At 45.1% G+C, this 24027-nt stretch overlaps 1 protein-coding gene across 1 annotated transcript in view; it reads right to left on the bottom strand.

Annotated features, from left to right (window-relative positions):
* The window catches only part of ATRN (attractin), a gene marked incomplete at its 5' end in the record, with an annotated part of 105197 nt that overhangs the window by 9963 nt on the left and 71207 nt on the right, over window positions 1–24027 (bottom strand). The window contains 2 exons of the mRNA XM_010017073.1: window positions 6335–6442; window positions 19734–19812. Of these exons, the coding sequence (XP_010015375.1) occupies window positions 6335–6442; window positions 19734–19812 (187 nt within the window). The remainder of the gene's footprint in view (window positions 1–6334; window positions 6443–19733; window positions 19813–24027) is intronic.

Below are 24027 nucleotides of genomic sequence, written 5' to 3' on the forward strand. Positions count from 1 at the left end.
TTTACAGCCCTTAAATCTACAACCAGTTAAATCTCAGTTATAGCCAAATAGTCCCTAAATACAAGGCAGGCTTAAGAGATGTCTCCGTTGATCCCATGATCGCTCCCTTCCAAATATTTATATTCCGTATGATATAATGGAAGTGGCAAAAAATTTCCCCCCCTCCAAGTCCCTAATCTTGCAACAGAAATCAAAACAAGATACCCACACTAGTTAACTGGAAATAATTCATCAGGGGAAGGTTTTTATCAGGTGGTTTTGTTGTTGGTTTCTCAGCAGGGATCACAGCCAGGCTATGTGCAGTTCCAGTGCAGCTAATCCGTTCTGCACACTTCAGCTGCCCAGATAACGCTCCCTTCTTACTATCTTACTCGCTTCCTACTCCATCCAGCATGGGGTTCCTTCAAAAAGGATCATACACTCTTCCATGGATTAGAAAGTGGGCCAGCATGAGGAGAATTAACACCTAACATGAAGTACAAGCTGGGCTGCCCCATCCCTGGCAGTGTTCAAGGCCAGGTTGGACACAGGGGCTTGGAGCAACCTGCTCTAGTGGAAGGTGTCCCGGACGGTGGCAGTGGTGGGAACTGGAAGAGCTTTAAGGTCCCTTCCAACCCAAACCAGTCTGGGATTCTGGGATTCTCGTTGTGCTCCCTCATCACACTGATGCCACAGGAAGCCTCTTGCCTCTACTTGCACACACAGACCAAGACTAACAAGTGGAAGGGCTTTTGCTAAAGACAAGGAGACAACTACACATGTTTGAACACCTTTGAACACCTTCATGTCAACGCAAGGAAAAGCTCCTAGAAGCAGCCAAAGCTAGAAACCCCAGAAATAATACATTAGAAATCAAACTGCATTTCAAAAGGCAAGCTAACAAGCCTGAGCAGCCTGCCTTAGACAGGTCAGGCGAAATGAAACCAGCCTTTCTGGCCTCAGAGGCTGCATGTGAACCATCTCCAGCAACTGCCACATCACATTAAGCTTATTCAGTTTATGATTTCCCTCCTCAAATTCATTCCCCTTCCTCCAATCATTATCCTTTCGAGGATAATGAATGATTCTCCCTTTCAGCTTATTTATACCATCCTTGAAAAACCCTAATCTGCTCTGCCCCCATCTCTAATGCATCTTGATAGCGTGGTCATTTCTACTTAAGACTACTTTATATATCACATCTGAACCCTGCCAGCCTTCCAGATCTTCCTACTTGCATGAGGACCCCTTTTCTCTCAGCTCAGTGGCATGGTGAAGTGGGAGACATTGTGCTCACCCTGCTTCCCCTAACCCAGCTCTTTTGAAGTGAAGTGGGTTGGGAGGGGGTCACAGAAGCTGGTCCATCAGTGAATTTGATGGACTAATAGCAGGTCAATAAAGGGGGGAACTGAGTCATCAAGAGTAACAACCAAAACGGGATAAAAGCTGTAAAAACCATCAGTTCCTTGGCCCTTTGTTGTTCTTCACTGAACTCTCATTGACTGAAATAACCCAACATAGAGCTACATTTAAAAATGAAGATGAAGCTGTGCTATGGAAGCACTGAAGCAGGATGATGCTTCACTGCAGTGGTACCCCAGAGGCTTCCCCGTATCCGTTGCCCCTTGGCACAGGACTTTAACTATTCATTTGTCTCTGCCTATGGCAGTGGGTTGGAACTGGATGAGTCTTAAGGTCCCTTCCAATTCAAACCAGTCTGGGATTCCTATTCCTCTGCTGGTCACAACTTCATTGAAATGTAAAAGGAATTTAACAAGGGCTCAGATGCAAAATACAAGTAGATTGAAAATATAAATCTGTGGTATCCCTTGCCCACTCCTAACTCAGCCCACTACTTCATCTCCGTACTTCTCAAACAGATGGGATCTTCTGGCACTCTTTAAACCAGTCAACAGCACTTTCTTCCCTAACAAAGCAAACAATTACTAGAGCAAGATGCTATTTCCCATCATTTTTTCCTGCTATTTTTGAGGAATCAGCCAGCCTGGTGAGCTGATGAAGGATTTGCAGTAAAGCTATTCTGCCCTCAGAAGCCTAACACAGCAGAATTAAATGCACGTTGGCATAAAGGTACAGAACGTGATAAATGAACTTCACAAGGAGTTTGCTCACCCAAGCCTTCCCTCAAGAGCTGTGGACAGCCTGTCGATCCCAGACGCAAAGATAATAACTTCTTAGCCCTGGCTTCACATGTTGGATTCCTAAACACAGCACAGCAAAGGCTGTCCTATGCACCAGCTCTACTAGGTGAGTAGCCACCTTTGGGATGTTGTTTGTCAAATCCTCTAAAGGCTTTCAAGACAGTTTTTTTCTAACTTAAGGCTATTTTTTTCTAATGCAACCATTTTCTTGTTAACCCTGTAGGTGTTTTGCTCAAGCCAAGCATTTGCTGTGCTGTGTATGTGGTTCTTCCCAAGAATCTACAAGCATTAACTTCATGCCTTTACCAGCTTCAAGATACCTGGAAATCAATGTCAGAATTATAAACTTAGAATCACAGAATCATAGAATGGTTTGGGTTGGAAAGGACCTTAAGATCACCCAGTTCCAACCCTCTGCCACGGGCAGGGACACCTTCCACTAGAGCAGGTTGCTCCAAGCCCCTGGGTCCAACCTGCCCTTGAACACTGCCAGGGATGGGGCAGCCACAGCTTCTCTGGGCACCCTGTGCCAGCACCTCAGCACCCTCACAAGGAAAAATTTCTGCCTTATCTCCAACTTAAACTTCCCCTGTTTCAGTTTGCACCCATCACCCCTTGTCCTACCACTGCAGTCCCTGATGAAGGTCCCTCCCCAGCATCCTTGTAGCCCCCTTCAGACACTGGAAGCTGCTCTGAGGTCTCCAGCAGCTTCTCTTCTCCAGCCTGAACAGCCCCAGTGTTCTCAGCCTGTTCCCAAATTTTCTTTCAGGAAAGCTAAAAGTGGCTGCAGAGAACCACAGGACCCGTATTAAGTACATAACAAGACCTAAAAAAGCCAGAGTTACAGTAATACCAGTTCAGACACTTGGATGAGGCCCAGATATCCAGGGCTGTTAAATACAGACCACTGCAATATGCACCACCTCCAAATACACAAAAGCTGCAGAGAAAAGCCAATGGATTTTGTAATAACTAAGCAAATTTTGCAGTAGATTTGCAATCCAGTGGGTATTTGTTGAGTGGGAAATCAACCCAAGCAGCTAGTTATGTGTTGCCTAGCTGCAGTCTGCAATATGAATAGTCTCCCTGCAGGTGAATCACTTTCTATTACTTCTAAGTACCTCAGGAAAAATACTAATTGAAAACATGGTTCTAATACTGTCCAGCTGGAAAACATTAGCTTGGGATGAAACTAGCTTGACACTGGCTGCCAATTGGCCTTCCACAATGGAAAAGGAAATTAATCTCTTGCAGACAAGACGTCCCATTTTCCACTTCTCCTTTGTAGCCCTCAAATCAACTTGTTATTAACCAAAGGCTTTGATTCACATGGGGAAAGAAAAACACCAATGCAGTTATGATAACACAAGGCTGGATTTCTTGCTTTAAAATGAGGGTGCTCAGATTTGGACACAGTGAATGTCAGAAGAACTGGAGAATAGCTTAGTCAGCAACACAGTACCACTTCACTCTTTTCTTGGCTAGTATCAGACAAACACAGAGAAAAATGCAGTTCTGTATCATCCCAGCCCATCTTTCCTCAACTCTCTCCTGCTAAGAGCTTTTTCCCATGCAGGTGCAAAAGGCACGAGGAAAAAACCCAAAGGTGACCCCATGGATATTGAGACTGTTTTTTCACTTCTATTTGAATTCACTTATAGGCAGCATCCAAGAGGCCTAACTAAGAAGTGTCATTCCCCAAGTTGCTCACAACCCACAAGCTTCCTGAGCCTCCTCTCTGTGATTTCAACTTTGCTGAAATACTCCAGACTTTTATTCATACTTTTATCCCCTATCCAAGTTCTCCAAGATGATAAAAAACTATACAAAGCACCCCCAAAATGTACTGATTCTCCTTGTCATAGAGAAGCATCCTCGTTTGGCACCCAGATCTTCCAGCAGATGAAGGTACCTGCTGGCACAACAGTCCATGTCCACGTTCCCTATTTGGCTTCATGTTACTGCACAGGTTTTGTGCCATTTGCCTCATTTATGACCATCTCATTTATGCTTGAAGTCGATTGAGAAACATTTGCATGAGTTATCAGCATAGAGGGCAATTAGCAGTTGGTAACAACTTCTGGATCTAAAAAGGGACATATGTCCACAGTCTGACTTAGTATGCTTAAAACTGGCTTCTCCATCCGTTCTTGAGTAACCCAGGGAGGTCAGAAAAGTGAGATATGGAAGATGACAGACATGGGAAAGCAAGAAAGCTTAGCTGTGAGTGAGAGAAAGATGAAATCCTGTCTGTGGTGCTGTCTATGGAAGCACTTCAAAAGAGAAGAGTTCAACATTCCTCTAACCACAAAAGTAACAGAGAAGAAAACAAAAAGCAGAGAGGTATGGAGGAGAAATCAGACCATACAGCCCAAATGATAAAGGAAAAAGCATTGCCAGCTGAACAAGAGGAGATACTATGCACTGATCAGAAGGTAAGAGATCCAAGTTTACTATCTTCTCAGCAGTTCTGAGCACAGACAAACTTGTCAGAGAGATCAGAAAGTTAGGGACGGCTTTATTCTGGTCTGATCCTACTGGAGAGGTCCCTTTAGTTACCTTATTTCCAGAAAATGGGAAGAGAAGAAGGAAAGAGCCCCCAGACAGACAGACTGCAACCCACAAGCATTAGCAGCCAGGCTACAGCCTCACAAATCCACCTCCAGTCCGATGGGAACATCCATACACATCCCACGGCTTCTTGGATGAAGCAATCAAAAAAGGCTCATTCTCATTTGCTGAGTGACAATCCCATTTTACAAGCCTGTATTTCATAGTCTTGGGGAGCTATTAATGGCTAATGACTTCCAGTGCCTACCAGCCTTGTAAAAGAAATTAGAGAAACTCATTAAAACTGGAGTCAAATGAAAGTGAATGGGGAGTAGAACCACTCGGAGCCTCCAAGGTGAGTTTCCAGAGACAGGTCAGCTTAGCTGCCCAGTCACCAAGTACCCCAATATCCCAGATTACTGAGTACCTTTGTAAATGTTACTTTAATTTCACACTATGCTCCAAGTTTCACCTCTGCAACACAGGAACAATAATCCCCGACTTCAGAGAAAGGTAAGGATTAACTCATGAAGCACTCAAATGTGTGGGAATCATTCAAACTTGGGACTAAAGGTTTGGAAGGAACACAGGAAATAACCAGAACAAATAATGAAACTAGGAGAATGTATCAAAAAGCTGCTTCTACACAGTGTCCACCCAGAACGTGGTGCAGGACATCAGTCAAGTGGAAAAAGTATTACAATTTGCCATGAAATACTACATTCCCACATAAATAAGGAAGAGCTAAAGCTATACAGGCATTCTTAATTGTGGCATTTCCTGATAAGAAGGCCAAGATTAAATACCCCTCCTCAGCAAACAGAAGTTCTGAGGTCAGATTGTTTTCATGTGCTTCACAATAATTAAAATAGACATATTTTTTTAATAGAAAAGCAGAACTTGCTCTCTTGTCCCAATAACAGAACATGAGAAACTTAGTACCTGGACTAATGACTTCCAAAAAATCTTAAATCTAAATAAAATAAGATAAACCAGCTACTTTAGGAAAGAAAATAATGAGTGTTCTCAGGTTCTTAACTTTTTCCTTTTATATACAAGTCTGCTAGTCAAAGCATCACATCAAAAACATCTTTTAATTCATTAGTCTCCTTTTAAATAGGCTTTTCTTAAAACTATGTGTTCTAAGAACACACCAGCCTGGTGCAAGACAGTGATTTCTCCCCACTCCTATTTGCACATCGCAAGATGTATTTGAACTTACACATAATATAATCAGAACTATGTTAACACTATTACAGCACACAGACACAATTATATTCCTCTTTACTTTGAGATACCATAGAAACATGGCTTTTATTTGCAGCACCTATAGCTATTTGTAGCCAAATGTTCTACTGTGTAAAGCTGCATCCTTCTCGATTACAAGGCATAAAAACTAACAAGGCAAACACAAAATCCATGCCCTACACCCAGTATAACTTTTATCTACAACAGCCCCAAAGTTGTAATTGCATATCTGAAGGGATAAAAGCAAATCAAAACAGTATTTGTTGGCTCTCACAGACTTACTGCTTCTTGCAGGTGTACAACAAAGAGAGGATTTGGGATTACGGAGTTAACCAGAGTTGAAGAGAAGCATCCATGATTAATTGTAAGGACCATCCTCAAGCACAAGCTCTCACCTTTATGCTTCCCCCGATGAGATCTGGCGGCTCTTCATCTGTTTCTAAGGCAACGTTGATGGAGGCAAAGGGGCGACTTGCCATCTGTTGCATCTCACGGAGTAGTTGCTAATTTAATAAACAGAAAAATATTATTATCATCTCGTTCCAACACAAAGATGGAAAAACCCACATGTATCTGAGGGGTTTTACCCCACATGAAGGGATATCAATGAATATAGAGAAATAACCTCCTGGTGTTTTAACAGGCTTAAGGGTACAGACATAGACTTGTAAACATTCACGTTACTACAACTTCAGAGGTTACCGTGAGTAAAGCTACACACAGCCTGAGCCTGACCCGTTTGGGATGGCAAATGCAGCAGCTTAACTCTCCACAAAGCCGTTATTTACTTTTTAAGCTGTGATACCCTGGTTGGTTGTTATCATCTGGCTGGGGCACAACAGGACTCCATAGGATTTGTGGGAACCATTGGAAAATGAAACTAGTAGCAGCATGGAACTCCTGTCAGGCAGAATTTGATATTGTTTATAACAACACCAGCAAAACGCTGTCAGGCTCCTATTGAATAATCATCATTTTTTTAGTGTTTGTTTCCTTCTGAATGCAGCAAATGTATCAAATGGGAAGAACATGTCCTTGTTGCAATGTGTTTTATTAAAATAGAAAACCTTTTCCTGGGTAAATCTCTGCAAGCCTTTATGACACAAGACATCTTTTTATTGTACTCTTAAGCACTTTGAAGCATTATGATGCAGCTCCCTTTCTTTAACACACAAAAAAAGACATTTCCTATATGGCTGGGCTGCAAACAGCATTTCAGTTTTAGCTGAGCTGTAGATATGCTTTTTTTTTGTTTTGGTGGCTGATCTCTAATATTGACAACAAGCTACGCAACCCAGAAGTGGGTGCAGAAGCCATAATCCTAATTCCCAGAATCAATGGGTCCGATGTGACTCAGTGCCCCTGTTTAGTAAGGGAAGAGGCATCCACTTTGTATAGGGTGGAAAAACCCAGCAGTCTTACCCTTAAGTACAGCAACTGCCTACTAGATCACTTGTTGTATGCTTCACATGCTTAGCATCCCTACTTAGCTGCAGCAGTACCAGTTACACTCTACTTCAAAGGTAGATTGAGGCACCATCAAATGTCCTCTGTACTTGCCACCATCACCACCCACATTTCCCCATTAGTTCTGGACAATTTGACATTCCAAGTCCTAACTGATCGTTCAGAGCACTCAAAAAGGGCTAAAGAAAACACATCGTGGCCCAAATAACCCCCATCCAGCACAGAAGATGACAGAGCAGACGGGCAAAGGAAGATGCTGCTATCAGATGTTGTCTATTCAGAGCAGCCTGAGGAGAAGGACTTGGGGGTGTTGGTCAATGAGAAGCTCCCCATGATCCAGCTTCAGTGTGTGCTTGAGCCCAGAACCCCCCCGTGTGCTGGGAGCACCCCCAGAGCGTGAGCAGCAGCTCAGGGAGGGGATCCTGCCCCTCTGCTGTGCTCTGGGGAGACCCCCCCTGCAGCCCTGATCCAGCTCTGGGGAACAGCACAAGAGGGACGTGGAGCTGCTGGAGCGAGGCCAGAGGAGGCCCCGGAGCTGCTGCGAGGGCTGGAGCAGCTCTGCTCTGGAGCCAGGCTGGGAGAGCTGGGCTGGGGCAGCTGGAGAAGAGAAGGCTCCTCAAGGGGACACCTTAGAGCAGCTCCAGGGCCTGAAGGGGCTCCAGGAGACCTGGAGAGGGGCTTTGGACAAGGGATGGAGGGACAGGACAAGGGGAATGGCTTGAACCTGCCAGAGGGGAGACTGAGATGAGCTCTTGGGCAGAAGCTCTTCCCTGTGAGGGTGCTGAGGCGCTGGCACAGGGTGCCCAGAGAAGCTGTGGCTGCCCCATCCCTGGCAGTGTTCAAGGCCAGGTTGGACACCCCGGGGCAGGGGTTGGAGCTGGAGGAGCTTTAAGCCCCCTCCCAACACAAACCAGGCTGGGATTCTGGGATTCTATCCAGCCTGCAACTCGTTTGGACAAAACTAATTACATCACCTTTTTCTTGAACTCATAAACCTTCTATGGCCTCTCCTTTGCCAAGCCACCTTTTGGTTCTGGAGTAGTTTTTGTGTAGAAAACTGGAAGACTGTCTCTTTAGGAAGCCTGGGGTTCAGGCAATGAGGCAGGAAGGCATGATAAGGTCAATACAACTAAGCTCTAGGTGCATGTAAGCCTCTCTGGTTCTTATCCGGATCTCACACTAACAAAATATAACATTTCAGTGCCATAAAAGGCCTGTGGCAAAGTTTTCCTTGATTTCTGAAATAAAAGAAGAAAAAAAAAAAAGGAAAACAAAAAATATTTTGGAGCAGATTGTAGATACTGTCACAAAGCAAAAATCCCAACGAGCTGACACCATGGAGCTGTACTAAGCATTTGCAAGCAAACTTGTGGGTAACTCACACTTGGGTAAAAGAACACGAGGAGTTTTGGAATATTTAAAGCACACCAGCAGATTGCAGACGAAAGGAAGTGTGAAACAGATTGCTAGGTTGTTGTTCCTGCAATTGTCCCCTTCAGCTATCATAAAGCGCTTTGTTGAATGGCTATAAAATCAAAGAACAAGCTGTCCTGATGAAGATGTCCAAGAGACTTACAAACTAAAAGCTATTAGCTCTTTGAAGGAAGCTTAGTTTACTCAAGGAAATGTGCAATTTGGCAACATGACTCCTACTGAAGTCAATAGTAGCTTCAAGATATAAAACCCAGAGCGGTGCTGTGAAGGCAGAGATGTGAGACAACATGAGCAGTGGGAAAAGAAATGCTGACAGCAATGTTACTGTCTTTGTACGCTGAACTGGCTGAGGAAGTTGCTGCTTTTGGGGTTGTCCTGGCTGAGACTCCGCAAAACAGTGGCCAAACCAGGTAAGATGAAAGATCCAGGCTACAACCAAAGCAAATGCCAAAGGGAGCATCCTGTTCCTAACACCAGTTTCTGGTGTAGCTCAAATCATGCTACAAAATTCCACCATCCCAAAATTGAGAAGAAATTTGAGAAATAACTGTCCTGTAACCAGAATGTCACTCTTTTCCCCAAGGCATGCACTGTGTATGTTTAACCTTGAAACACAGACTGGTTTGGGTTGGGAGGGAGCTTAAAGCTCCTCCAGCTCCAACCCCTGCCCCGGGCAGGGACACCTTCCACTAGAGCAGGTTGCTCCAAGCCCCTGTGTCCAACCTGCCCTTGAACACTGCCGGGGATGGGGCAGCCACAGCTTCTCTGGGCACCCTGTGCCAGCGCCTCAGCACGTCACAGGGAAGAAATTCTTCCTTATATCTAACCTACATATTCCCTGTTCAAGTCTGAACCCATCACCTGTGCACGTATTTATCCTTCAGTGTTTGTTTGGTGTGCTAAAATTTTAATTAAAAGCTGTTATTATGCTGTGAGGGAGATAGTGTGGCATTTCCCTAGCCGAGACAGCGAGCACAGCATTAGAAATCAGCACCAGTTAACATCAAGATCCCAAGAAGCTGGCTCACCCTCATTCCTAATGATTGGCTTTCCAAGATTTGATATAATAAAAAAAAAAAGCGAACCTTTGGTTTCTAGATCACACAATTAATAAGACAACCTGGGAATATTTTAAATCACTTAGGTCTGAAGAGGATTTTAAAGCCAAAACGTTTGACAGGCTTACAGTAAAAACACATCAAAAAGCAGGACTTGGAGCCCCTGGCCTTTAACATTTAAGTAACTAGAAACTGAGAACCTACAACTTTCATTTGCATTGATTTTCTTTTTTTCCTCCCACTATCAGTAGAAAAACACTGTTCAAAAAGAATCACAAGTTAAAGCAACTGCAGAGTGGGAAGTGTTGAAACAATGCCTGAAGGGTTTGGTGCAACCACACTAAGAGAACCTGACAATAAACAAACTCAAGAGTCCACAGTGGAAAAGAGCAGCGAGGAGGGGAGACAACCGATGTCACTCATCTCATTGTGCCAGGACTAGAGGTGCAGATGCAGGAGGGAACTCTGATGTTTTACACCAGGAATTCTTTAAACTCATACATGTTGAGTAATGGATAATCCAAAATGAATAGTGTGTTGCTGATGGGAGAAAAAACACCAGAGGAATTGAGGAAAACCTCTTCATGCAACAGCACAGGCTCTCACGCTAAAGAAAAACAGCTCTTCAGGTTACCAGGTTAATTGACTAATATAACCTATGCTGTGTTTTCTGACAAGAAGAGCCTGAACATTTTATTCATGATAATAAAGCAGTCACCACTCTTTGTATAACCATCCTGCTACCATCCATCTCAGCAACGGCCCCCTGCAGAGGCTCTTTTACCAGCACGGTACCTTTCGAGCTGGGGCTCCGATACCTTCAGCCATGAAAGGGGTGATGATTCTTCCAGAAGGAAGCAACACGTTTTGGATTTTATTTGCTCCTTATAAAGCATGGCTTTAAAAAACGAAGCTAAGCAAAACAGCTACCTACAGCTTGTAATGAACACAAGAGTTTATATGAGTATTTCATCTCAATTTTCAACAGAGATGAGAAGGAAATAAGCAGAAACTCAGGGAGGAAGAAACCACGGGTGTGCTAAGTGAACAACGGGCATGGAGGAGCTTTCATTTTAAGGCAGAGTAAATGCAAAGCAAGCAGGACCCCACAAGAAAGGGAGTAGTTATGTCCAGCAGACAGGAGGTACAGCAGGAAGGACGTGGAGCTGCTGAAGAGAGTCCAGAGGAGGCCCCGGAGCTGCTGCGAGGGCTGGAGCAGCTCTGCTCTGGAGCCAGGCTGAGAGAGCTGGGCTGGGGCAGCTGGAGAAGAGAAGGCTCCTCAAGGGGACACCTTAGAGCAGCTCCAGGGCCTAAAGGGGCTCCAGGAAACCTGGAGAGGGGCTTTGGAGAAGGGATGGAGGGACAGGACAAGGGGAATGGCTTGAACCTGCCAGAGGGGAGACTGAGATGAGCTCTTGGGCAGAAGCTCTTCCCTGGGAGGGTGCTGAGGCGCTGGCACAGGGTGCCCAGAGAAGCTGTGGCTGCCCCATCCCTGGCAGTGTTCAAGGCCAGGTTGGACACAGGGGCTTGGAGCAACCTGCTCTAGTGGAAGGTGTCCCTGCCCGGGGCAGGGGTTGGAGCTGGAGGAGCTTTAAGCTCCCTTCCAACACAAACCATTCTGTGAAAAAACTCAAGTTTCACTCTCTTATGAGCAAGCAAAATCACCTCCTGTGTACTCCAAGCTCTCTACAGACAACTTTAAGAGCCAGGAGACTCCGAAATCAGCTTTGTGTTTGAACCACTGCCCTGTCTGTATTGCAAAGATAAACTGGTACAACTGGCCAAACCCAGAGACTTCACAAACAACAGCTCCAGCGTCACAGAAAGAAGAGAACGACAGAAAGATGAAGAAGATAAGGAGAGAACCAACCAGAGCACAAATAGTTTTTTGAGTTTAGGGTAAAAAATATTTTGGGGCAGAACAGATTATTTTGGATTTTCCTGTCTCAGGCTGAATTTTGCAGCTCTACCACACAGTGCTAAAGATTCTCCAACATGTATTCAGCAACCCTGGTCATCCCGTCCCAACTGAGGCTAAACAGAGGATGGTCCAGAAACCAGAACCTTCTCCTTCTTCCTGACCAGTCTTTTAAATAGCATCAGTTCTGCAAAGTTACTAAAGCGTGTCAGTCCTCTTACATGTTCCCTCCAAAACACACAACCTAACTGAATACCTAAAGGTCTGCACCCACCAAGCAAAGGGTAACAAAATTCTCCCAGTAAAGCTTTTTAGCTCGGACTTGGCCACTTGCTAAGTGATAACGAGGACTAACAGGGATTTGGTTGAGGTCAAAGGATGGAGAGCATTCCTATCCTTCCAAAACACACTGGGCAGAGTGGTTGCACTGCTAGACAAGCAGTCTGAGCTTATTCCTGGATATCCTACATTGCTTTAAAGGTTTCATTTGAATTCAGAAGGCGGCTCGTCCCATTTGTGCACAAATACATATTCGTGTATGCACATGAACTACCAACTGCCTATCTCCACACTTAGAGAACCTTCTCTGGGGAACTTGTCCCAGAGCTCTCCTGTAGTCGTATCTGCCCAAAGAGCAGCTTGGAGGCTGCTGATGGCCATTGTGGGAAGTGCCACCATATCCTGAGGCTCCAAGGGACTTTGGAGATGGTGTCCTTCCTGGTGGCAGCGGCAATGGTGGCCAGATGGAACTCTGTGTCTGCTGGGTGCTCAGGCATCACTGTGCATTACTCTGAAGTAAAATACACATCCCAGTGTGGGAACCTTTGCTTTACATTACAGTTACTTGGTGACCTTAAGGGAGAAAACAATGCAGCTACCCAGAAAACACAAGGGGACATCAGCAGAGAAATAAACATAAAGGCTATAAATACTGCACAAAGCCCAGCCACAGCGTCTCAGACACTGGTGAGTTAAAGCATTTAGCCACAGTTACATTCACTGACACATAAGTCAACAAACAAACCATTTTCCCTGACGCTTCCATCATCACTGAAAATGAAGTTTTTCAGCCCCTAGAGCCGTGCACATATTAACATTAGCTAATTAGTTTTGCAACTGACTTTGCAGGCTGTGTTGAAAGAGAGAGGAGGAGAGAATTAATGTTCAAATGCTTGTGAACAGGCATTTCCACACTTCAAAACCATAACAAACCAGAAAGCAAAAGCTGCTGGGAAGTTGCCTCATGCTGAAATGACAGAAGAGATTTAATTCAGGGCTGATTAAGAGAAGTAAGTTATTCATCATAATCATGCCTAGTAGGAGGGCACAGAAAAACCTGACCTTTAATAAGAAGAATAAGATATCATTTCTTTATAAAAGATCAGAAGTATGTGGTCCATGCAGACTAAAATATATACCAATAGCAGATAATTACACAATAACAGAGCACACCTTTGATTGACTAGAGCTCTTCTAGCATAATTACACAACACTGCTTCTCTCCCTGATTTTCCCAAATAGCTAAATTAAATACCTGTGCCACTGACTCCTATCATCAGAAAGGGACCTAGGAGTCTGAAACAACAACAGCTTCAATACACATGCAGTTGTGGGGGCTATTAAATGAGGTTGAACTCTTCTAAGGCTAGATTTGGTGATAGCCCACCTTCAGCATTGCAAATACTGCCAGGGATGGGGCAGCCACAGCTTCTCTGGGCACCCTGTGCCAGCGCCTCAGCACCCTCCCAGGGAAGAGCTTCTGCCCAAGAGCTCATCTCAGTCTCCCCTCTGGCAGGTTCAAGCCATTCCCCTTGTCCTGTCCCTCCATCCCTTGTCCAAAGCCCCTCTCCAGGTCTCCTGGAGCCCCTTTAGGCCCTGGAGCTGCTCTAAGGTGTCCCCTTGAGGAGCCTTCTCTTCTCCAGCTGCCCCAGCCCAGCTCTCTCAGCCTGGCTCCAGAGCAGAGCTGCTCCAGCCCTCACAGCATCCCTCAGAGCTCTGGGGAAGAACAAAACAGTCTCTTGCAGTGTTGTTCTGTACCATCTGCAACAGCCAAGACGTTGCTGAGACCAGAGTGGACAGAGTACTCCAATAACTGGTTACCCATAACACTAACACTATGATCTTATATTATTACTCTACTTATAAATGCAGTAACTGGGACATTACACAGGGTTATTAAACCACCACTGCCACCACCACTTCAGTCTGTTTTCCAGGAATAGGTATTCTGGGAAGTAAACTCACCTTAACTGCTTAAACAATACATTGACACTTACGTTTCACCCTGCAGCGATACAGCTGAGTACACTGACCATGTTGTCTAGCCCTCCTTCGAAGTCACCTGCTTGCCACGATTTCTCACTCCTCCAATTCATGTTTCCTCTACAAACTATCCCACCACCAAGTCAGGATCTCCTTCTCCCTGCCAGACACTGAACAGCACTGTCAGTTTTATGGAACAAGAAGGGCTACCCGCCAAATGACTGCTGGGAGCTTGGAGAATACAGCAGCAACTCTCAGCACCAGCACATCTCACTTCTTACAAGACCTTCGAAGCACCAGGGGTGGCCTGAATCTAGGGACGTTTGTAGCCTGACCTTTTCGTGTTCCTGCATAAGGCTGATACCAGATCCTTCCAAAACACCACTGCAGGCTCTAGAGAGTGATGACGATCCTGATTAACACAGTTGGACGATATTCCAATCTTGAATCCTTTCCTTTGACAAAGGATGCCCTAAATCACAATCTAAGACAGAAGATTTGAGGTGAACGAAATACTAACAGGTGAGAGCAGGAAGGGGAAGAAAATGAAGGCAGGGCAAGACACAGCACACATCCCTTGGAAAGTCTTTGCTGCACAAGTGAGCACAGAAATCACCTGCCTAAATGGTATTCGGATGTTACAGAGAAGGATGCCAGTGGAAAAGCAGCGCTGCTATGGTTTGAATCCACTTGGGAGGGAAAAAGGTTTCAGCAATGAGGTCAGGAAAGAGAAGGATGATCCTTGCAGTAAATCAGTTCACAAACTCTATCCTGAATAAGCTGGGCAGTGCACAGAGTAAAAACATTCAGCCCTGGATAGTCTTGGCAAGAAGGGAGACAAGATGCAATCAATTTTAAGTATGTTAAAGGTGCAGCTGAGGTCTAGACACCCAAATTTAGTTACAGAATCATAGAATGGTTTGTGTTGGAAGGGAGCTTAAAGCTCCTCCATTTCCAACCCCTGCCATGGGCAGGGACACCTTCCACTAGAGCAGGTTGCTCCAAGCCCTTGTGTCCAACCTGGCCTTGAACACTGCCAGGGATGGGGCAGCCACAGCTTCTCTGGGCACCCTGTGCCAGCGCCTCAGCACCCTCCCAGGGAAGAGCTTCTGCCCAAGAGCTCATCTCAGTCTCCCCTCTGGCAGGTTCAAGCCATCTTCCATTTTCCTATTCCTATGCTCCCCACACATCCCAACGGGACATGGCCAATCCTCATACAGTTACACTGGGTTGGCCAAATCTCCACCCATGTTTCAATTGCTGGAAATGTTAAGAAGAGTTATTTCTTGCTCAAAGTGGAGGAGATGAAGCAGACCGAGGGTGAAGAGAATAGGAGCTGGATGCTGAAATAAAATAGGACTGAAAATTCATGACAGCAGATGAGCATATTAAATTTCTAAAGCCACTCTTGTATTTTGTGAATTATTCTCTATTACCACCTTGATACATTTAATGTGTCATTTTCTAGAGACAAGATAGAAAGGTTTCCTATCCCTATTTCCTAATGTCATTCACCTCATCCTAAGCCTCCTATAAAAGCTGCCATTTGATTTCCATTTTCCCCTCTTTAAGATGTCTGAAGGTACTTAAACTTGGTGCTCACTGGAGAGGGAATAAACACACAATTTACAATCCCGTCTCCTCCATGCCTGATATGACACAAATTGTTCCCATTTTTACTTTGGGTCAAGCTTTATACCCTGCAAGGCCTAAACTTTTGCCCAGTGCTCCAAACTCATTTTCCTACAACTATACATTTGCTACACAGTGTTTGCACACCCAAAAGACCCTCTAGCCAGGAGGCCGAGGAGCATCAGCACTGATACGTGGTCACGAAGGATTAGCTGCAGAAATGAAAAGGGAAGGAAAAAAGGGAGAATCTTACAGAATCATAGAATGGTTTGGGTTGGAAAGGACCTTAAATACGCTGTACAAGATCCAGATGTAGATTCTGGATTTGTAGCACACTGCTTTCTCAGTAAGGAGTAATGCAAATTCACCTTCAACCAAATGATGCTGCTCTGTTCCATTAACCTGACACACCAAGCCCAACTGCACAACTTCTCCCAGCAATACTGAAGAACTCTGACTACCAGCCCTTTCAACACACTCCCCTCTCCCATCCTATACATCCCTCAGATCCAGCTATCTACTTTTCACTCTGCACTGAGATAAGAAGTTAGGCACTGCAGTGCTTATATTGGAAGCAGAAGTGATTGATAGCTGGGAATTACCCACAGATTGTGTTATATTTTGCTTATGCTGGGGTTAAGGTTAGAGAATGAGCACAGAATTACTACAGTACAACCCATGGGAGCAGGCGACTGCAACATGATTACTTCTAAAAACACAGCCCAAACTAGAGAAATACCTTCCTCCAGGGCTGCAGCATATATTACCTCAAAGTTCACAAGATGATGGATGTCTGAATCGAGTGTCCTGCCACTGCTGCTTAATTCCCCTTACGTTCACCCAGCCTCTACACTGTAATGTGGTGGGAGAAGGTGGAGGAGGTGGTCTCCATCGAATGTGTCAGCAGTTTATAGAGGAAAAAATTAGTTAATCATAGAAGAGTTAGAGTTGGAAAAGACCTTAAGATCATCTAGTTCCAACCCCCCTGCCATGGGCAGGGAAGCAAAATCTGTTCTTCCCACTGCAGCCTGCAAACTGTGACCCAAAAGCCCTGTAAAGGTACTGGAGAAACCCAAAGAGAGCAAGCACCTCCAAAGGAAGGAAGATCTATAAGTGACCCACTTCAGAAACATCCTCAGAGCACAGGGGGAGCTTGGGTACACTTTAAACTTGCAGTGTAGCAAATTACTATTAATCATTGAGCAACCTGGTCTAGAGGAAGGTGTCCCTGCCCATGCAGGGGGGTTGGAACTGGATGAGCTTGAAGGTCTCTTCAACCCAAACCAGTCTGTGATTCTATGATTATTTTAACCACTAATGTTTAAAGAGAGCCTTGCTAGAATTTATTGGGAGTCTTTATAGAATAAACACCCTGCAAGTTATAAAAACATCTTGGATAATACCAAAAGAATTTTGGGGTGGACTTTTGTTTCTGGAGACAGTCTTTATAAAGGTATCTAATGATGGCATGGCAAAGATTTAAAATGGTTTCACAGAATCCCAGAGTGGTTTCTACTGGAAGGGACCTTGAAGCTCCTCCAGCTCCAACCCCTGCCCCGGGCAGGGACACCTCCCACTAGAGCAGGTTGCTCCAAGTCCCTGTGTCCAACCTGCCCTTGAACACTGCCAGGGATGGGGCAGCCACAGCTCCTCTGGGCACCCTGTGCCAGCGCCTCAGCACCCTCACAGGGAAGAGCTTCTGCCCCAGAGCTCATCTCAGTCTCCCCTCTGGCAGGTTCAAGCCATTCCCCTTGTCCTGTCCCTCCATCCCTTGTCCAAAGCCCCTCTCCAGGTTTCTAGAGTTTTACAAGTATTTCTAACAAAAAAGGAATGGAATAACAGAGATCTATGAACTACAAGACAGACACTGGATGAAAAGAAGGAGCAAGACAACAGTGAAAGAAAGGAATCTGACAGGAAAAGGACACACCAATGGACAGACACATGTGTAAATTGAATTTAGACCAAAACATATTAATATGTTGTGAGTTCACCAGCTTTTTTCCTTAAAACACACATCAGACTGCAAGGAACTGAATTTATCGAGACATTTTTCATTTAGGCCACTGCTAAAGTATTTTAACTGAGCTCCAAAGCACAGTATTTACTTCTCAGTCTATATTCCTCATACATTCCTAGATAACATTTAACCCCAGGAGCCAACAGGGAATGTTGTGCTGACTCCAGCTTACTTGCTTGCCAAGAAAGTGAGAAGGAAAAAGCCAGCTGCCCTCGTAAAAATTTATCTACCTTCAGAGAGTACAGAAAACCTCAAAGACTTAAATTACTTCAAAGATGAAGGGTTATCTGCTTGAAAGCCACTGATTATATTATGCATTTGCGTTCACTAGTAAAGAGCAAAAACATCCGAAGCAGAAAGAGGAAGAGTTATCAGGCATCATCCTGCTTTATTAGAAGAAAGGAGATCCTCAGATTGAATAAATTTATCCTATTCCCACTACTGCACTGGCAAGTCCAACCAGACACAGAGTTTGGAAGATATGCACGAAATGGGCACTTGCACTGAATTTCAGCACTGTAAAAATTAATCCCCAGAACAGCCTTGATCAACTACTACATAATGAATAAACTACCCTTGAATAGAACAGTTACATGGCTGGGTGCCTGCAGCGGCCACAAGCCTCATCCCAGCAGGGCAGCTGGGAGGCAAGTCTATGGGAATGGGCATATTTCACCCTAAAATCGAAAAGCAGGGGAGAAACACACCTCACTCCTTAGGAGGCATCTGCTCTTGGGTGATGACTTCCTATGAAGGTCTCCCATGACAGATCTGGGCTTGTTCAGCCTGGAGAAGAGAAGGCTCCTGAAGGGGACACCTTAGAGCAGCTCCAGGGCCTAAAGGGGCTCCAGGAGACCTGGAGAGGGGCTTTGGACAAGGGATGGAGGGACAGGCCAAGGGGAATGGCTTGAACCTGCCAGAGGGGAGATTGAGATGAGCTCTTGGGCAGAAGCTCTTCCCTGTGAGGGTGCTGAGGCGCTGGCACAGGGTGCCCAGAGAAGCTGTGGCTGCCCCATCCCTGGCAGTGTTCAAGGCCAGGTTGGACACAGGGGCTTGGAGCAACCTGCTCTAGTGGAAGGTGTCCCTGCCCGGGGCAGGGGTTGGAGCTGGAGGAGCTTTAAGCTCCCTTCACAACCAAACTACTCTCTAATTCTACGATTTCAGCTTAAAAATGAGAGATAAGGGCACATTCTGTATGCTACAGAGCGACAACATGTTGGCCATCCTGTCTTAGTCAGCCTGAGTGCTTTGGGTGTAACACAAAATTAGCTTCAACTGAGAAGCAAGAAAAAAGAGTGGTGGAAAAAAACCCACCAAATGCAACAAGGATAAACAAGGAGGAACCTTTTTTTGGGGGGTGTAAAGCACATATTTTTTTACATGCTGCAAACAGGAAGGAATTGGGAAACTGGTATGGGCCAAAGAGGAGAAAGGTCTGGCACTAGAAGTCACCTTTTAAGTAGTACACAAAAGCTTTCCAAATCCTGGGTGGCTTCTCCCAGGATCTTCTGCTACTATGCTCTAAGGGGAAAAAAAACCACCCCAAAACACCCACCCAAACCGTTTAGACAAGCTTTTAACTTGAAAATGGGAATCAGCCTCTTTAAAAAGACTGAAGCAGGGGCTAATGTGGGTGAGAGGTTCAGTGCAGAAACCTCCTCTTTCGAAACAGACGTAAAGAATCTCCTAAATGACAGTAGGGTTATATTTCTACTAGAAATACATTTCAGTCTCGAGGCTGAGTTCTTGGAACTCAGGACATTCACCCCTATTTTTTTTGTGCTTCACAGAAACTGCAGCATCAGGATACTAAAATAGCATCGTTTGTCACTGAAACTGTAATCGAATGTACACTATTATAAATCCCTAAACAGAAGCACTTATAGATTAGTGGAGCTTATCCTTAACTGAAGGTTAATGCTATACATATGTGAATAAATACAACAGAGAGCAACTATTTAAGAAGTCATTGAAGAGATAGCATTCAGTTTTGTCATTTCAACCTCTCTTCGTCGTGATGCCCAGCAGCTCTGCTTGATCTTCCAAACCACAGCTGCCACCAGGAGCAAAGACAGGAAACAACTGTAAAGGGAGAAGAGAAAGAACATATCTTATTGTCCTTGTTCACAATATGACAGCAGCTGAAAAACTCTAGTAAATAAAAGAAACAGACTAAAAGTTCATAGGATGCTTAGAGGTACTTGGATAGAAGATAATACAGCAGAGTGGTTTGCACAGTTCAGTGCCTGTGACACCTGGTGAGGAATGATGTACATCTATTTTATCAGCAAAAACTGTTGTTCCCAAGTTACCTATTTGACCTCCTTATATGACATCCACCAGCCTTCACCAGGAAATCAGACAGTAAGGCTGAAAGATTTAATCAAACTGAAAAAGCCAGTATTTGCTATCTTGGGTGATATTTAAAGTGAGAGAATAACCCAAAAAAGAAAAGCCTTGACAGAAGCAGAGAAAATTGATTATTTATTCTTCTCTAACCTAAGATAAAGTGTATAGTAGTGGGGTTCTTTTTAACTGGCTGTTGCAGAACTATAGGCATTTCCTGATTTCCCCAACTCTATATTGCTCTCCTTAAATCTAAAGAGGAAAAAAGGAGGAATAAATTTATCAACTTCTAGGGAAAGTGCAAAGAAGCAGATTTAACAAAAAGCAATAAATAGTAATAGTAATAATAGCTGTCTCTATTGACAGTTAGATCTTATCATGCTGAATGCTTAATGAGCAACTTCAAGGCACACAAGCTTTCTAAGATCAAAATCTTTCCGTTTGGGTATCTGGATCCCAAGGAAAGTCTCTCTTCTCAAGTGCCACACTGATGGGTAAGAGAAAATGTCTCCAAATCTCCCTCCCCGCTCTCTAGGGTACATTTAAAGACAGCACTTAAAGGAAGAAGAAAATAGGTAACTTATTTCCTAAGGGGCACTATTTACACTGACTGCTGGGCACTGTATGCTACAACAGGGGTTTCTGTTGAAGGGGGGACTGGTGTGCCCCTCTCCCTGCCTCTGGGCACGGCTTCGTTCTTGCCATTCTGGGGCTTCCAATTCAGACCTCAGCCATGCAGGAAAGACTATGGTGGGAGAAAGACTGTGACTGCTCAGTACTCCCTGCCTTTGACCAGAAACTCAGCTCTGCTTCCAAAACTCAATCCCCAAACCTTCTATTTCCAAACAACACCGTGGTTCCCACTGTGCTCTCCCACCCTACTCATACAAATATCCATGACTCCAGTGATAATAGAATCCCAGCCTGGTTTGTGTTGGGAGGGAGCTTAAAGCTCCTCCAGCTCCAACCCCTGCCCCGGGCAGGGACACCTTCCACTAGAGCAGGTTGCTCCAAGCCCCTGTGTCCAACCTGGCCTTGAACACTGCCAGGGATGGGGCAGCCACAGCTCCTCTGGGCACCCTGTGCCAGCGCCTCAGCACCCTCACAGGGAAGAGCTTCTGCCCCAGAGCTCATCTCAGTCTCCCCTCTGGCAGGTTCAAGCCATTCCCCTTGTCCTGTCCCTCCATCCCTTGTCCAAAGCCCCTCTCCAGGTTTCTTGTCAGCCCCTTTACTTACTGGAAGACTGCTTCTACTTGGACATGAAGCCATAGTTGCACTGCTGACCAAAAAACCAGCTTATAATGACCAATGCCATCAGTTCCCTCCTGTTCCCTCTCTTCATAACATGCTGTTTACCTTCCACAAGCTTCAAGGGGCTGCACATTTTGGCCTTCAAGCAACTACTTCAGCAACTGGGAGTCCTACTCTCCAACAGCAAATTCTGCAGCAGTGAGTAGTGCAAAGCCTCAGAAATACGTATAAATAAAATAAGGACAGACAGCAGGAACCATTCCCTGAGATGCAAAAGGAGGAGAGCCCATTCCTCATTACGTGGCATTATCCATAGCCCATGTATTATGAAAGCTGCATGTGATCGGGCACTGAACACTCAAGGGGCAACAAGGTTTTATTTCTCAGGCTTGGATATGCACAGAAATATGTTTTACTATCATATAGTGTATGAGAATAAAATACTGGCACTTGTGTCACTTCAGCATTAAAACGTCTGCACAGCTTTGAAAGACTCCTACGGTGCCTATTTCTTTATAAACCTAAGCAGGATCATGGTGAGATTTTTTGGGGCCTTTTACATTCTAAGACATATGTATTCCAATCACTTCCCCCACATTTTCTCAACATATTAAAATCTGACATTATTTCACTGTAAAAGCCTGGCCATTTTTCTGCAAGCAAAAATAGTTTAGACAAGCATTGTTAGTGACTTTGATTTTCCTGCTTCATAGAATCATAGAACAGATCAAAGTCTGCTCTCCTGAAGTCCAGGACAGGGAGCTTGATGTGCACCCTCCTTGCTGTCCTAAAGGTCTTGAACACCATTTCACGGTCACAGAAGCCAAGGCTGCCCTCGAGCTTCACATTCTACAGCCCCTCCTTGTTGGTGAGAACCAGATCCACACGGTACCTCCCCTCCTTGGCTCCTCTATCACTTGGAGAAGGAAGTTATCACCAATGCACTCTAGAAACCTCTTGGATTGCTCATGTATTGGGGTGTGCTTCAAAGTGGCTGAAGACCCCCCATAAGGACCAAGGCTTGTGAACATGAGGATGCACCTATCTGTCTATTGCCTCATCCATTTGGTCTTCCTGCTCAGGCAGCCTATAGCAAATCCCACTATAAAGTCCCCTGTCCTTGCCCTCCTTTTAATCCTGACCCATAAGCTCTCGGTTGGCTCCTCATCCATCCCCATGCAGCTGATCATTGACATAGAGGGAGATACCCCCTCCTTGTCTCCCCAGCCTGCCCTTCCTGAAGAGCCTGTATCCTTCCATTCCAGCACTCCAGTTATAGGAGCCATCCCACCACATGTCTGTGATGGCAGTAAGATCATAACCCTGCAGGCATGCACAGTGTCCAAGGCCAGGTTGGACACAGGGGTTTGGAGCAACCTGCTCTAGTGGAAGGTGTCCCTGCCCGGGGCAGGGGGTTGGAACTGGAGGAGCTTTAAGGTTCTTTCCAACCCAAATCATTCTGTGATTTTATGATCACTGACTCCTCTGATTTATTCCCCATGCCACACGTATTTGCACAGAGGCATTTAAGCTGGGTCGAGAGGCTGGAATTCCTTTGTGCTGCTCTGCAGGTGCTCTCCTGCTGACCTTTGATCCCCCTCCTGGCTTTGGGTGTTTCTTGCTGGCACTGGCATCAAACTGGTAGGAATGGGATGGATTGAGGTTCCCCTCCCTGCAACTGTAGTTTAAAGCCCTCGTCATCAGCTTGTCAAGCCTTTAAGTGAAGATGCTCTTCCTCTTCTCTGACAGATGGACCCCATCAGACCATGTTTCTCGAAGCCAGTCCCATGGTCTAAGTAGCCAAACCCTGGCTCTGGCACCACTCCTGTAATCATTTATGGATTCATCAGATTCAACTGGCCCTTTCCAACCCCTTCTCTTGCTCAGGGAGGATTGGTGCAAAAACTACTTGTTCTACAGAGTCCCTCCACCACTGCTCCCAGGACCCTCTAATCCTCCTTGATACGCCTCAGACCTCATAGCTCCTGGCTATGACACTCACTGGTGCCCACTTGAAAGAATAGCAGTGGGTAATGTATGAGGCTTGGTAGTCTCCCAGTGACACCCCAATATAATCTCCAGTTGGCAGCACACCTCTCTAGAGAGTGCATCAGATTGGGATTAACTAATAAAGCATATACATTAAATCTTTAATTGCTATAAAGCATATACCTTAAATCTTTAATTGCTGTTTTGGTAAAGAAGCTAACATATATTACTGATGATTGAGGATTTCATAGAACCCCAGACTGGTTTGGGTTGGAAGAGACCTTAAAGCTCATCCAGTTCCAAGCCCCTGCCATGGGCAGGGACACCTTCTACTAGACCATGTTGCTCAAAGCCCCTGTGTCCAACCTGGCCATACCTGTTCATACCTTCAGCTTTCCCAAAGCCCCCTGCTGCTGCATTAAGCACCACAGCAGACTATCTGTACCACCTGGAAACAGTATTTCTCTCCTGGACAAGGTCACATATGGACTAGATGGATTTTCACTTAGGCCACACATGAGCAGGCATGAGTGAATGATGGACTACCAAAGTTTTGAGTGCCCACATTTGTCTTGGGACTCCTGTCAGCTCCCCACAGCATGAATGTCACCACACTTGCTCAACGGCTTTGGTAAGCTTTCTTCCTCTTGTTTTAAGCTCCCTTTTTCTCCAAGAAACATAAATTCTTTCTAAGGTGCAACATATGATTTA

The sequence above is a fragment of the Nestor notabilis genome, unplaced genomic scaffold (assembly GCF_000696875.1).
Source record: "Nestor notabilis isolate BGI_N333 unplaced genomic scaffold, ASM69687v1 scaffold8886, whole genome shotgun sequence".
NCBI lineage: Eukaryota > Metazoa > Chordata > Aves > Psittaciformes > Psittacidae > Nestor > Nestor notabilis.